The 11759-nt window shown below is 36.4% G+C and overlaps 1 protein-coding gene across 1 annotated transcript; it reads left to right on the top strand.

Moving 5' to 3' along the window:
* Window positions 1-1011: 1011 nt before the first annotated feature.
* RINT1 (RAD50 interactor 1) lies at window positions 1012-11528 on the top strand. The gene is made up of 13 exons (XM_009695806.1): window positions 1012-1351; window positions 1505-1746; window positions 1916-2089; window positions 2167-2316; window positions 3373-3529; window positions 5389-5499; window positions 5685-5910; window positions 6500-6637; window positions 7378-7577; window positions 8820-9034; window positions 9708-9888; window positions 9977-10095; window positions 11293-11528. The coding sequence occupies exons 1-13, from the start codon at window positions 1175-1177 to the stop codon at window positions 11504-11506; spliced, it is 2304 nt and encodes a 767-aa protein (XP_009694108.1). The 5' UTR covers window positions 1012-1174; the 3' UTR covers window positions 11507-11528.
* The last annotated feature ends 231 nt before the right edge of the window (window positions 11529-11759 follow it).

The raw sequence follows: 11759 nt of genomic DNA, 5'->3' as shown, positions 1-11759 counted from the left end.
CTGGCGGCGAAAGGGCTGCTTGGTCTCCTAGCCTGGGCTGTGGGTGGCGAGGGGCCTCGCTCGGAGCCTTCCAGCGCTCCTTGAAACGGCCTGGGCCCCTGGCGAAGGTGGGCGCGGAGCTGTGGGCTTGAGCGGGGCCATAGTTGGAGGGTGCTCCCCAGTGTCCTGTAACTCTCTCTCCTCCTGTACCCTGATCCTTTTCTCTAGTAAGAAAAGAGCACCACTTGGTTAGTAGTCTTCTGTGGTATTATTTGTTTTCATTGCTGCAGACAGCATGGTGCTTTTTACTACTCTGTTTTCTTTATTAACTTTTTCTTCAGCAACAGCCTTGGTCTCCCAGTTTGTTCTTCCTGGGGCTCTCTCTTGCTTCTCCAGCTTTGGCTCATCAGCTGCACCATTTTCTCACTCTCTGTGTTGTCTGTTTTAATAGGGTTTTTTGCTTAATTAAAGCTTGTAGCAGATAAAGTGCAAGTGTATAAATTTAATTTTTAAATACTGTTTTGAAAGCAGTTGAAAAAGTTGAGAGTTGAACTAGCCAAACACTCATCACTGTTGCCTTTTTTTGTTTCACTGTACATGATCATCCTCTCAATTTCAGGTCTGGATGCTGCCAAATGTGTGGATCAGCAAGTGCCTCTTCTGTTACACTGTGTGGGTTTTCTTACAAATATTTCAGTGATGCTTTTACTTTACAAATCATTGCAAGACCTGAGTGGATACTTTGCTAGTAATACTTCATTCATCAACTGATATCTCTGGAACATCCTAAACTGTGTGAAAAGGTAAAGTGGAACGTTGTTATCTTCCTTTGTATTTTACAAAAATATTTCTCCAGTATTTTCACTGCATAATATATTCAACTATTTTTAATAAAATTCATACTGTTGGGGAAGGAAGAAATTAACAGGCGTATTTGTCTTCAGTAATTAGTGTATGATAAATCACCAGTTGGATATGTAAGCAAAGTTTTATCATATCTCAGCTAAGACTTAGGCCAGCAAATTATTTCACCTAAAGCAGTGTATTTCTTGAATGTCTTATTTAAGTTGCAATTTAAATTTAACTGCCCAGCTTTTCATGGGGTTTTGTGTTCTCAGTAGATCAGTAGGTGTTTGTGCTGTCTTAGTGGTGACTAATTAGAAATTGTATAAATGGTATTGCAGAGAAAGAAAACATGGCAACTGTTGCTGTTCGAAAGAAAGAAGTCACTAGAGATCTAGATCGCTGTGATATCCCGTACTATGTTTCTGAATTTGTGGAAAGAGAAGTTGGAAATGACTATGATTCTCTGAGGAAGCTAGACAACCTTATTGATAAGCTATCTGAAAATAAAAAGCAGTTAGAAGAACAGGTAAGCATCTTTCCCCCCCCCCCTTCTGAATATGCTATATGACTGATTAAGTATATTTAACTAAATTAAAGCAATGTATCAGTATCTGAAATGGTACTACTCTACATAGTGCAGGGGTTTTATGTCAGCCTTGATACTTCTCTGTGAATGTAGGTACTTACAGTTTCATCGGAAGTCCCTAAAAGAATTCAGAATGCCTTAAAGAATGCGGAAGACTCTAAAAAGTCTCTGAGTCGGCTTCTAGAGGAAGAAACTCTTCTGTCTGATTCAGTTAGTAGCCACTTACTGAAGGCTCAGCCATGGATGGATGATCTCGATGTACTGATTAGTCAAGTAGAAGAGATTGAACGACACCTGGCCTATCTTAAATGGATTTCACGAATAGAAGAGTTAAGGTAAAGTTTCCGAGTACTGCATATATGTTCCGAGACCGGTAACCTAGTTTGTCCTATCTTTAAAATATTTTAGATTTGAGAAAGTTTTACTTCATTTTTCAATATATCAATGACTTTTCTCTGTTATCTTTAATGATTTTTTGGTCTTGACTTTTCTTGTATTTTATAGTGATAGCATTCAGCAGTATCTGATGACCAACAATGTTCCAGAAGCAGCCAGTACTCTAGCATTCATGGCAGAACTGGATATTAAACTTCAGGAGTCGTCTTGTTCTCATCTTCTTGCTTTTGTGAGATCCACTGTTAAATTCTGGCATAAAATTCTTAAGGACAAATTGTCGAGGTAAGAGATGCACTGTCACTCCCTCATCTTTGTGTTGTACTGTAAGTTTGTGTTAAAGTGCTTATTTTGTGTTGCAGCGATTTTGAAGAGGTACTAACCCAGCTCCGCTGGCCATTTGTGGGGCCACCACAGTCTCAGGCATTTGGCCTCGCTGCACCAGCCAGTGCTCCTGATGTATACAGCAATTTGGAGATGTTGTTTTGTCAGCTTCTGAAATTGCAAACCTCGTATCCTTTTAAATGGTTGTGGTGTACTTTAGTAAAATTTTGTTCTCCCTAAAGGCAGGAGCTAACTTGAATTTGTTACTTTGTATTAATATTAGAATCTTTTTCTTTGTTTGTTTAGAAAATGCCAGGTGCCAAAGTTGTCCTTTTTGGCAGTAGCAGTGTTGTATCTCCAGGTCAACAGCTCAGCTTTCATGAGGATCAGGCCTTATACGCTTCAGTAAGATTACCCCTGTTAATAAAAAATCATGGTGTATATTTTATTTACACAGTTAATGCTTTTCTTTTCATAGCCATGTTTGAAATCAGCCTTAATCACTTTAGTATGTCCCATTTCAGAAGGAAAAGAGGGAAAGCTGAAGATACATGTCTTGGAAGGAGACTTTGCAAAAAGGGGAGACTACAGAAAGATTTTCATTGTGCATTGATAGTAGTCTGCCTTTGAGGTTAATGAGAAGGCACTGCTGCTCATTCTGTTCCTTTTTTTTGTGAATTAAACAAAGCACAGCTAAAGCTGAAGCGAACAATTTTTCCTGGAGTGATTGTTGCTTTTTTTTTTTTTTTTTTTTTTTTTTTTTTTTTTTTTTTTTTTTTTTTTTCATGGAGTAGGAAGATACAAGGCCATTCTACACAGCACTGAGTTGGTAACAATTTTAGTCTGGCAGACTTAAATCAGTTACATGGAAATGGGAAATCATGTATTGCATTTATTAATTTCATAAGTCTTTTATCCTCCTCTAACAAATATGAATAAGTATGTCTCTTGGACAGCCCCTGTGTTTGGTACTGATAATGGTTGTTTTCTGTGTTCTTTTTTTTAATATATGTTTCCTAAATCAAACTGACCTAAGTGACTTGTCATTGAATAAATAATCCTTAGCAGCCTGAGTTGTATTAAATATGATTTAAACTGAAATATTTTGAGTATCCTTCATATTTGAGGAATTGTATTGATTCCATAATACTGTCTTGAGCCAATGAAGTAGAACTAAGAAATGTTAATTTTTATAAATCCGGGAGAATTCAGCACTTAATTTGGTCCTTGACTGTCGAACATAGAGATGAACTGTTAACCAAACCTAAACAGTTGCCAGAAAAGTACTCTCTGCCTCCATCGCCACCCATTATCCTTCCGATGCAGATCATGCTGAACCCTCTTCAGAAAAGATTCAAGTATCATTTCACTGGAAATAAACAAACCAATGTTTTAAGCAAGGTATGGGAGAAAGTGGTTTGTTTGTTTTTTCAGTTGCTTTTTTAAGCAACAGATGGATTGCTATGTTTAAATTGTATAGCTTTAACAATTTCCTTTCTGAAAGTAAGATTCTTCAGATCTGTGCAGTTCTTGTTGTGCCTACCTAAGTGTGTACAGGTATCAGCATTGCACTTGGAGCCCTTCCAAAGGCATTTTCTCTGGGCCAGGCGATATTTCTCCCTTGCCCAGATCCTTTAGAAAGTGTTACTACAATCTTAGACTGACTCCCATCTTTTCAGAAGTTTTGATTAATTGCCTCTATCTCCTTGCAAACCATTTTGCACTGTTCCTTACCGCTTGAGCTCAAAGGCTGTACAAAGCTGTAACTTTGATTTTTAGTGTTGTGTTTTGCTACCTTCTTGTTACTGAAAATGTTGGATTCTGCTGTTAGTATATAAAATGTGATTAGTCTAAAGGCACTGTTATATAATTAGTTTCCTGGGTTAAATTTTTTAATTGACATACAACAAGAGACATCCAGTTTACCAGTTGGAAAGGGACTCACTTCTTGTATGAATTATCTTCAAAGACTGAGGATTTTTATCTGAGAGTTATCATTGGAACAGGTTTCAGTGCATTAATGCTGCTCTAATACATCAGGAGCAGAGTTTGAGAGCTGTTTTGTAACTGTTTAGTTGCACAAGTGTATGTGCTTGTGTTCACAGTCTTGGGTAAATGTAAATATATTTGCAGTCTTGATAGTTGCTACTACAGTGCTTTTTAAAATAATGTTATCGGTATTAGTGGGGAAGAGGTTTTTTAGACATGAACAAAATTGTTTCGTAAGCAAATGGCAAAATGTTTAAGAGATGAACTTCGTGAACAGCAATAGGTGAACAACTGTTTTTCTAAAAAACCTGTAAAGAAAAGTTTACAGGTAATCTAGTGTCAGATCAGAAAGATATTCCAATGGGGCCTTACTGAAATTTGGGTTGGGTGTTTTGTTTTGTTTTGGTTTTTTTAATAATAATTTGGATAATAGAATAAAGAAAATACCCATGTAAAATATTTGAAAGATATCAACCTGGAAGGTGTTACAAGTATTTCAGAGGACAAGCTCAGAGTTCACAATGAGGTTGGCAAGTTGGGGAGGGAGTGTCAAAAAAAAGACAAACAAATGTGATGAAGTTCAGTAGACAAGTGAAAATTAATACAGAAGTGAGAAACAGACACACAAAATGTGGAGAATGTAAGTGCAGTTCAACAGAAGGTTCTTTGGCTATTGGGAGTGAGGAGAGGACAGGAACTGCTTCCACTTGCACTAACATTGGAAAGAAGCATTTGTCAAAAGCTACAGCCTATATTTTCAGGTGTTGAAATGGAAAAAGCTTAAAGGCGTTGAAGTATTAACTGAGACAGTAATAAATTCCTCACTTCTGGGGGAAGGTGAGGTTGAGGTTGGGTACAATGACAGTAAGAACAGAGCTACTGGGAAGAGTTTTCTCAGGAGTGCATCCTTTTTGCTGTACCAAGAAAGAAGGACCACACAGAAGAACAGGAGGAAGTATATGAAGCAGAAAATAGGACCTCATGAGTGAGAAAGCAGTAAAGAAGGGGAAGATAAAAAATGGAACTTTTGCTTGAGAAGAAACAGAATAATTGGTGCATTTAAGACAATTCAAATCCAGAAATACTTCTCTGATACTACCTTTATGAAAATCACAGCGAAGTAAAACACAGTAAAAGACTTGTGTGATTTGAGATCAAGAGAAGGCAGGGGAAGAGACTGGTACTTCTAGAAGTTTGTCTTAAGATCTTAGTAGCACTTGAATAAATGTTATATGGATGCATTTAATATTTTCTTTTCTTATTAAAATAAGCCTGAGTGGTATTTAACCCAAGTACTTATATGGATTGGAAATCATGCAAAGTTCCTTGATGACAAAATCCAGCCAATACTGGACAAGGCAGGATCTTCAGTGAATGCTGGGGTAAGTGCTTTCATGGTTTTATATATAGGAATATGTAAGTCAACTTCTGATAGATATTTGCGTAAGCCCACTGATTTCACTAAGCGGTGACACTTAACTCAGTCTAGTAGCATGTTATGTATATGTTTGTAGATGTTAATACTTCCTATCTCTGACATTTTACTCACTTTTTTTTCTTTCAAAAGCTTGAATTCTCTCGTGCTCTAGTAATGCTGATTTTGGAGAAGCTGGCTGCTGACATTCCATGCCTGTTGTATGATGATACACTCTTTTGTCACCTTGTGGATGAAGTACTTCTATTTGAGAGAGAATTATACAGTGTTCATGGTTATCTCAGCAGCTTTCCCAGTTGCATGCATATTCTGTCAGAAGAATCCTGTTTCCAAAGGTGGCTAACAGTGGAAAAAAAATGTAAGACTTCCAGTGGATTTTGTTGGCCTTTACATTCTACAGTCAGAAAGTATGTGTATACTTACATGAATAGCCTTCTCAAATAGGATAAGTCACTTGGACAGGGCTACTACATAAGACGTACGTATTTTTATATGCTGTGATTATTTTGACTAAAAATTGGTTGGACTCTAATAATGCTTCTGTAGTTTGTAGGACTCTTGACCCTAAGCTGTATGGAATCCAGTAGGCTTATTTTTAGACAAATGTTATGTGTGTGCAGACAAGGATGGACTTGAAATTGAAATAGGGGGAGGGTATTAATTTTTGAGAAATGAAGAGGAAATATATTAGAAAGGAGCAAGCCAACTACTAAGCAAAACAAAACCCCCAATCAGCTGTTTCGTCATAGCTGTTAACAGCATTGCAAATGCAGATACATTGAAGCTGGGTTTGCATGAAGCCAGTCATCAGTATTTTTTATAACTTGAAAATGTAAAATTTAACTTCGTAGAGATAAGGCTTTTATGTTTATATATTTTAGAGAGGTTTATGTGAGTTTTTTTTTTAATTAAAAACTTAAACAATTTACAAGTTTTGTGCATCTCAGTTGCTCTTCAGAAAATGGACTCTATGCTTTCGTCAGAAGCTGCATGGATATCGCAATACAAAGATATCACTGATGTAGATGAAATGAAAGTCCCAGACTGCGCTGAAACTTTTATGACTCTGTTGTTAGTTATAACAGGTAATTATTAATCTATGGGCATTGCTCTTGTTTATAATGAATAGTAAAAAACCTTCCGCTAACAGATTTCTTTACTAACTATCCATTGTCAGCAGTAGTCACCAAATAATGTTGCAAAGTTGTGATGTTTGCAATTTATTAAAAGCTTTCCTGTTCATTTTCTATTTTGGACACTAACCCAAGCATGAATAATCTTGAGCTAGTGACATGTTTACAAAGTAATAATTAAAAAAGTATTTGATATTTAGCATATTAAAAACTCATTCATACTTGAGAGAGTATAATTTGTTACAATGCAGTAATAAAAAAATCCTACTATTCCTTTGGAATCAGAGACAATTTAGAAGCTATTAAGTAACATCTGCTTTCTTGGAACAGAACGTAAGAAGTAGTAAATTTTCAGGAGACACTTAACTGCTTATTCAATGGCTTTATCTTACTCTCTGTGAGTACGCTTTAGGGGCCAAACTGGATGGTGTGGTGTAATCATATGTTGCTTCAGGTATTAGAATACAAAATGCTAGTGGCATTTGGAGGGGGAAGAATGTCGTTTCTTTACGTGTTTAGCTTCTGCATTGAGTCGTGTCCATGAAATTGCTAAAATATGTCAGCTATTTTAAATACTGTATGATGTTCTCATAGGCATAAGGTTGTGTAGTAAGATGACTATAATGTTTCTTTTTGAAAAGCTTTTATTCAGTGTTGGAAAACCTAAAAACATCTTATTAATGTCTTTCCAGACAGGTATAAGAATCTTCCAACAGCTTCCAGAAAACTACAGTTCCTGGGCCTACAGAAGGAGTTAGTTGATGATTTCAGGATACGATTAACTCAAGTAATGAAGGAAGAGACTAGAGCTTCCTTAGGATTCCGATACTGTGCAATCCTTAATGCTGTTAACTATATAGCAACAGTGTTGGCAGACTGGGCTGACAATGTAGTAAGTAATTATTTTACTTTAAAAAAAGAAAAAAAAGGAGGACTTTGGATGTTTGTTTCATAACAAACGTTTTATTTTCAGCACTATCTAAGTGTATTCAGAAGAATTAATTACTGAAAAAATAGAATGAGGTGTAAATTCAGATTTAATAAAAGATGTATAAATAAGGACATATTACGGTTTGAGATCTAAGCTGCATTAATTATAAACTTTCTAGGGAAATGCAAAGAGAGCCTGGGGAATGGAGTAATCTGGACAGACAAAAAAGTAGCCTCCTTTACATGCTTTGTATTGTAAGAAAATAGCGAGTTGATTTTGGAGATCTCTGAGACAGTATTAACAGCACTGATGTTGAAGTGCGTGCAGTGACCTATGCGTGATGCTTGAACTATTCCCACAGCAGGTTAGCTTAACTGGATTCAGCATAGGTATCTGTGTTGCAACGTGGTTTAGGTGTTGCTCAAAAAAGCCACGTGCTGATAACTGGGAATTAGTTATTTTGCTCTGTAATAGCCTGGTGGCAGCATGGCTGTTCTGTAGCATTTCAGCTTTTCTGTGGTTATTGGTATAAAAGGTCAAAAAACCTGTTACGTGTGAAGTGTGTAGAAATAGGTATTGTGTGTGAGATGGGCAGCCTCCAAATTCTTTTTGTCTTCACAGGAAACTGTGGCTCTAGCAGAGGATAATCTTGACTTGATAGGACAGCAGCCTTCATGTTGTATAGCTGCGTCCACCCAAGCGTCTGATCTGCTTAAAAGCAAAACCAAGAAGTTGTTACCACTGTGTCACCTTAAACTTGATCTGTTTTCTTGCTGTTGTTAACCCAGCAAATTTCTGATTTAATCAACAATTATTTCTAAAACAAATTACAATTAAAGATGATAGTTTGCTTTTCCAAACATTAAAAAGGTCAAAATCACTTTGTTGTTTTTTTTTTTTTAAAGCATTCTACTGTCAGTCTTAACATAATCATTTTATATTTCTTTAGATCTATTCCCATTACCTATCTGCTGTTGTATCTGAAATCTGTATCAGTTCCATCACTAGCATTAAACCACCGTGTTTTGTTTTTCACTAAATCAGGGCTACGGGGGAAGAAAGTGTTTTTAAAATCTTTAAATTTTAAGTTTATAAATGTGTCAGGAGAGTGTTTTCTAGAACCGTACCTATTAAAGTACCAATGAAAAGTTCAAATGGTAAGATAATTTTTCATAGTATTCATATCTGGTTTTGTTTCTCTAGTTCTTCTTGCAGCTACAGCAGGCTGAACTGGAGGTTCGTGCAGAAAGTAATGCTGTCAGTAAACTACAGCTAGGGCAGCTGGCTTCGATGGAGAGTTCTGTCTTTGATGAAATGATTAACCTCCTGGAACGCCTGAAACATGACATGCTGACTCGTCAAGTAGATCATGTCTTCAGAGAGGTCAAAGATGCTGCAAAGCTATACAAAAAAGAGAGGTGATTCTGTCTGTTTACTCTCTTCCCATATTACAGTATTATTTCCTGTTAAAAATACTAAGGTAGATAAAGGCAGGAATAGTGAATAGGCAAAATTGTTTTCCTGAGTAGGAATGGTGCAGGGTAGTATGTTTTGGAAAATTCTCTTAACACTTACTTTAAGACTATTTTAATGCTCTGTTTTCTAATGTAGTTCCACAATTAGCAGGCACATTATCTTAAAAACCCTAGGAAGAGTTCTAGATTGCTCTAGTTTGGACAAGAAGTATTTTCTTCATAGTACTATTAAAGAGTTGATACAAAACAGCCTGTAGTGACTGTTCTGTCTTCACAGACTCATAGGGCTTCTTCAGTGTTTGCTCCTGAATAGAATATTTGAAGTGCTTCATAAAAGGAATACAACTCCTCAATGATTTTCTAGATTAGATAGGATTTCTTTGAATGGCATTTTCAGGGATTTATAACTAAAGCATGAGTTTAATATTAAATGAAGTTTAAACATAGCATTAGACTGTGATTACTTTTCAATTTGAAATGGGAAAAGAGAACTCCCTCTGAATTATTGTAAATGGGTAAGATTTTTTTTTAAAAGGATAATTTTAACTTCAGTTGTTGTAATATGAACATATAATGAATTTCATTATAATGACTTCAGTGCGATAATGTCTTTCAGGTGGTTATCTTTACCATCCCAAGCAGAGCAAGCAGTAATGTCTTTATCGAGCACAGCTTGCCCAATGTTGTTGACCCTACGAGACCGCTTGCTACAACTAGAACAGCAGCTCTGTCACTCACTGTTCAAAATTTTCTGGCAAATGCTTGCAGAGAAAGTGGATATATACATATATCAGGAAGTAGGTATCAGCAGAATGTTACCTATGCAATACAGCGTAGGTGTCAGTGACTGGCTTAAACGGTAGATGCATCTCTTTGTGTTTGTAGATAATTATGGCAAATCATTTCAATGAAGGAGGAGCAGCACAACTCCAGTTTGACATGAGTAGAAATCTGTTCCCTTTATTTTCACACTACTGCAAGAGGCCAGAGAACTACTTCAAGCAGTAAGTAGGCAAACTTCTGATCTGTTGGTATTTCAGAAGTAAATGTCCAGATGAATACATGTGTTTTACATATCACTGAGATTTTTTCACAGTTAGTTTTGATCCACACTTAAAATGTGTGGATCATCTATGCTTCCAATGTTCACAACTGGGAAAGTTTTGTTTCTGCAGCATGTACTGAGACAGCAACGGACTGTGGCATGTGTTCTGGAGCATTTTGTGCAGTCAGGATGTCTAGGTAAAGTAACTTATGGAAGGAATCTAAGTAGCACAGACTTCTGAAACTGGGGCCAAAGAAACTACTCACAGATATAGTTACAACACAATAAGCTTCCTTTATTGTAGAAGAAAGACTACTTTAAACTAAGTTCCTGCTCAGAATTGCCTTGCATAGCAGTCTAGTTGCTTTCATTGATAATGAGCTACCTTCTTTGTGGTTAATCTTTTTTAAATAGCCCACAGTCTTCTAAAGAGTCCAGTGCTAAACTCCTAGGCTAATTGGGGCAGAAATCTTAATATTTTAAAGTCAATATGGAGCATGACATTCAGTCTTGAACACTCGAAGACAAAGATATTGGCATTTTTTAATTGGAATATTCACATAGCACATCACCTTCATAAAGCTAATTGATACATACATATTATTCCCAGCATAAGAGGAAACAGATGCACAAAGGAACCGTGAAAAATAATGCATAATGGGTACGTGGCTGGCTGTCTATTTAGACTAGAAAGAGCGTGACAAAGACGGGGTGTCTGTTTGCTCCCTAATGATATTAATTAGAGAAAAATGTTCACATTCTTGCAATGTCTGTTAAACTGTGCTCTTAAAATATACTGAATAAGAAGTTTCTAATTGTCTTAGGGGAAAAACGTAGTTAGGGAAGGCTAGACAGATTAAGTGGTAAATTCAGTTATGTATTTTTAATACTGGTGGAAAAACTTAAGCAGCAAAAGCCAGGCCAAGCACTGGGAGGCAAAATAGTGATGCTTATGAGAAATGCACATACGTAATGGAAAAGGCTTAGACAGTGAGAACAAGTATGCTGTTTGCCTTGATCGAAGCAGTACTTTTCAGTTCAGTGCTGATCCTTTTCAGAAGTCCATGGAGGTATTTTTGTTAATCACTGTGTACACAAAATTTAAGTGTATCTCATGGGTGCTTCTCATATTAATCCATATAACTTTCTCCTCTAGCATAAAAGAAGCCTGCATTATCCTGAACCTCAATATTGGCTCTGCCTTGCTTCTGAAGGATGTACTACAGTCAGCTTCAGAGAATGAAACATTAAAGCCAAACCAACCATCTGCAACAGCAGCACTAAATGAACTTGGAGTTTATAAATTAGCTCAAAAGGATGTTGAGATTCTTCTCAATTTGAGAGCTAGTTGGCCAAATACAGGAAAATAAAGACTTCTTCAGAAATGGTTAATAACTTGGTCTAGATTACTGATTTCAATCAAAAGCAAATATGTTGTAATATAATTGCGTTATATTTTTTCAATACTGTATGTTGAACGATGGGTTTAATTTAATCTTACGCCTTATTTTGTAGAGTTTTAAAAAAATTTCAAAATGCTACTGACTTGGGTTTCGAGCTGCACAGATCTTATTTTCCACAGCCACCTTCCCATTGCATTTAGAAGCTAAAATGGTCTTCCTC

Source organism: Cariama cristata, unplaced genomic scaffold, assembly GCF_000690535.1.
Source record: "Cariama cristata isolate BGI_N322 unplaced genomic scaffold, ASM69053v1 scaffold35712, whole genome shotgun sequence".
Taxonomy (NCBI): domain Eukaryota; kingdom Metazoa; phylum Chordata; class Aves; order Cariamiformes; family Cariamidae; genus Cariama; species Cariama cristata.
Note: the sequence above shows the minus strand (reverse complement) of the source record. Positions and strands in the feature narration are given on the sequence as shown.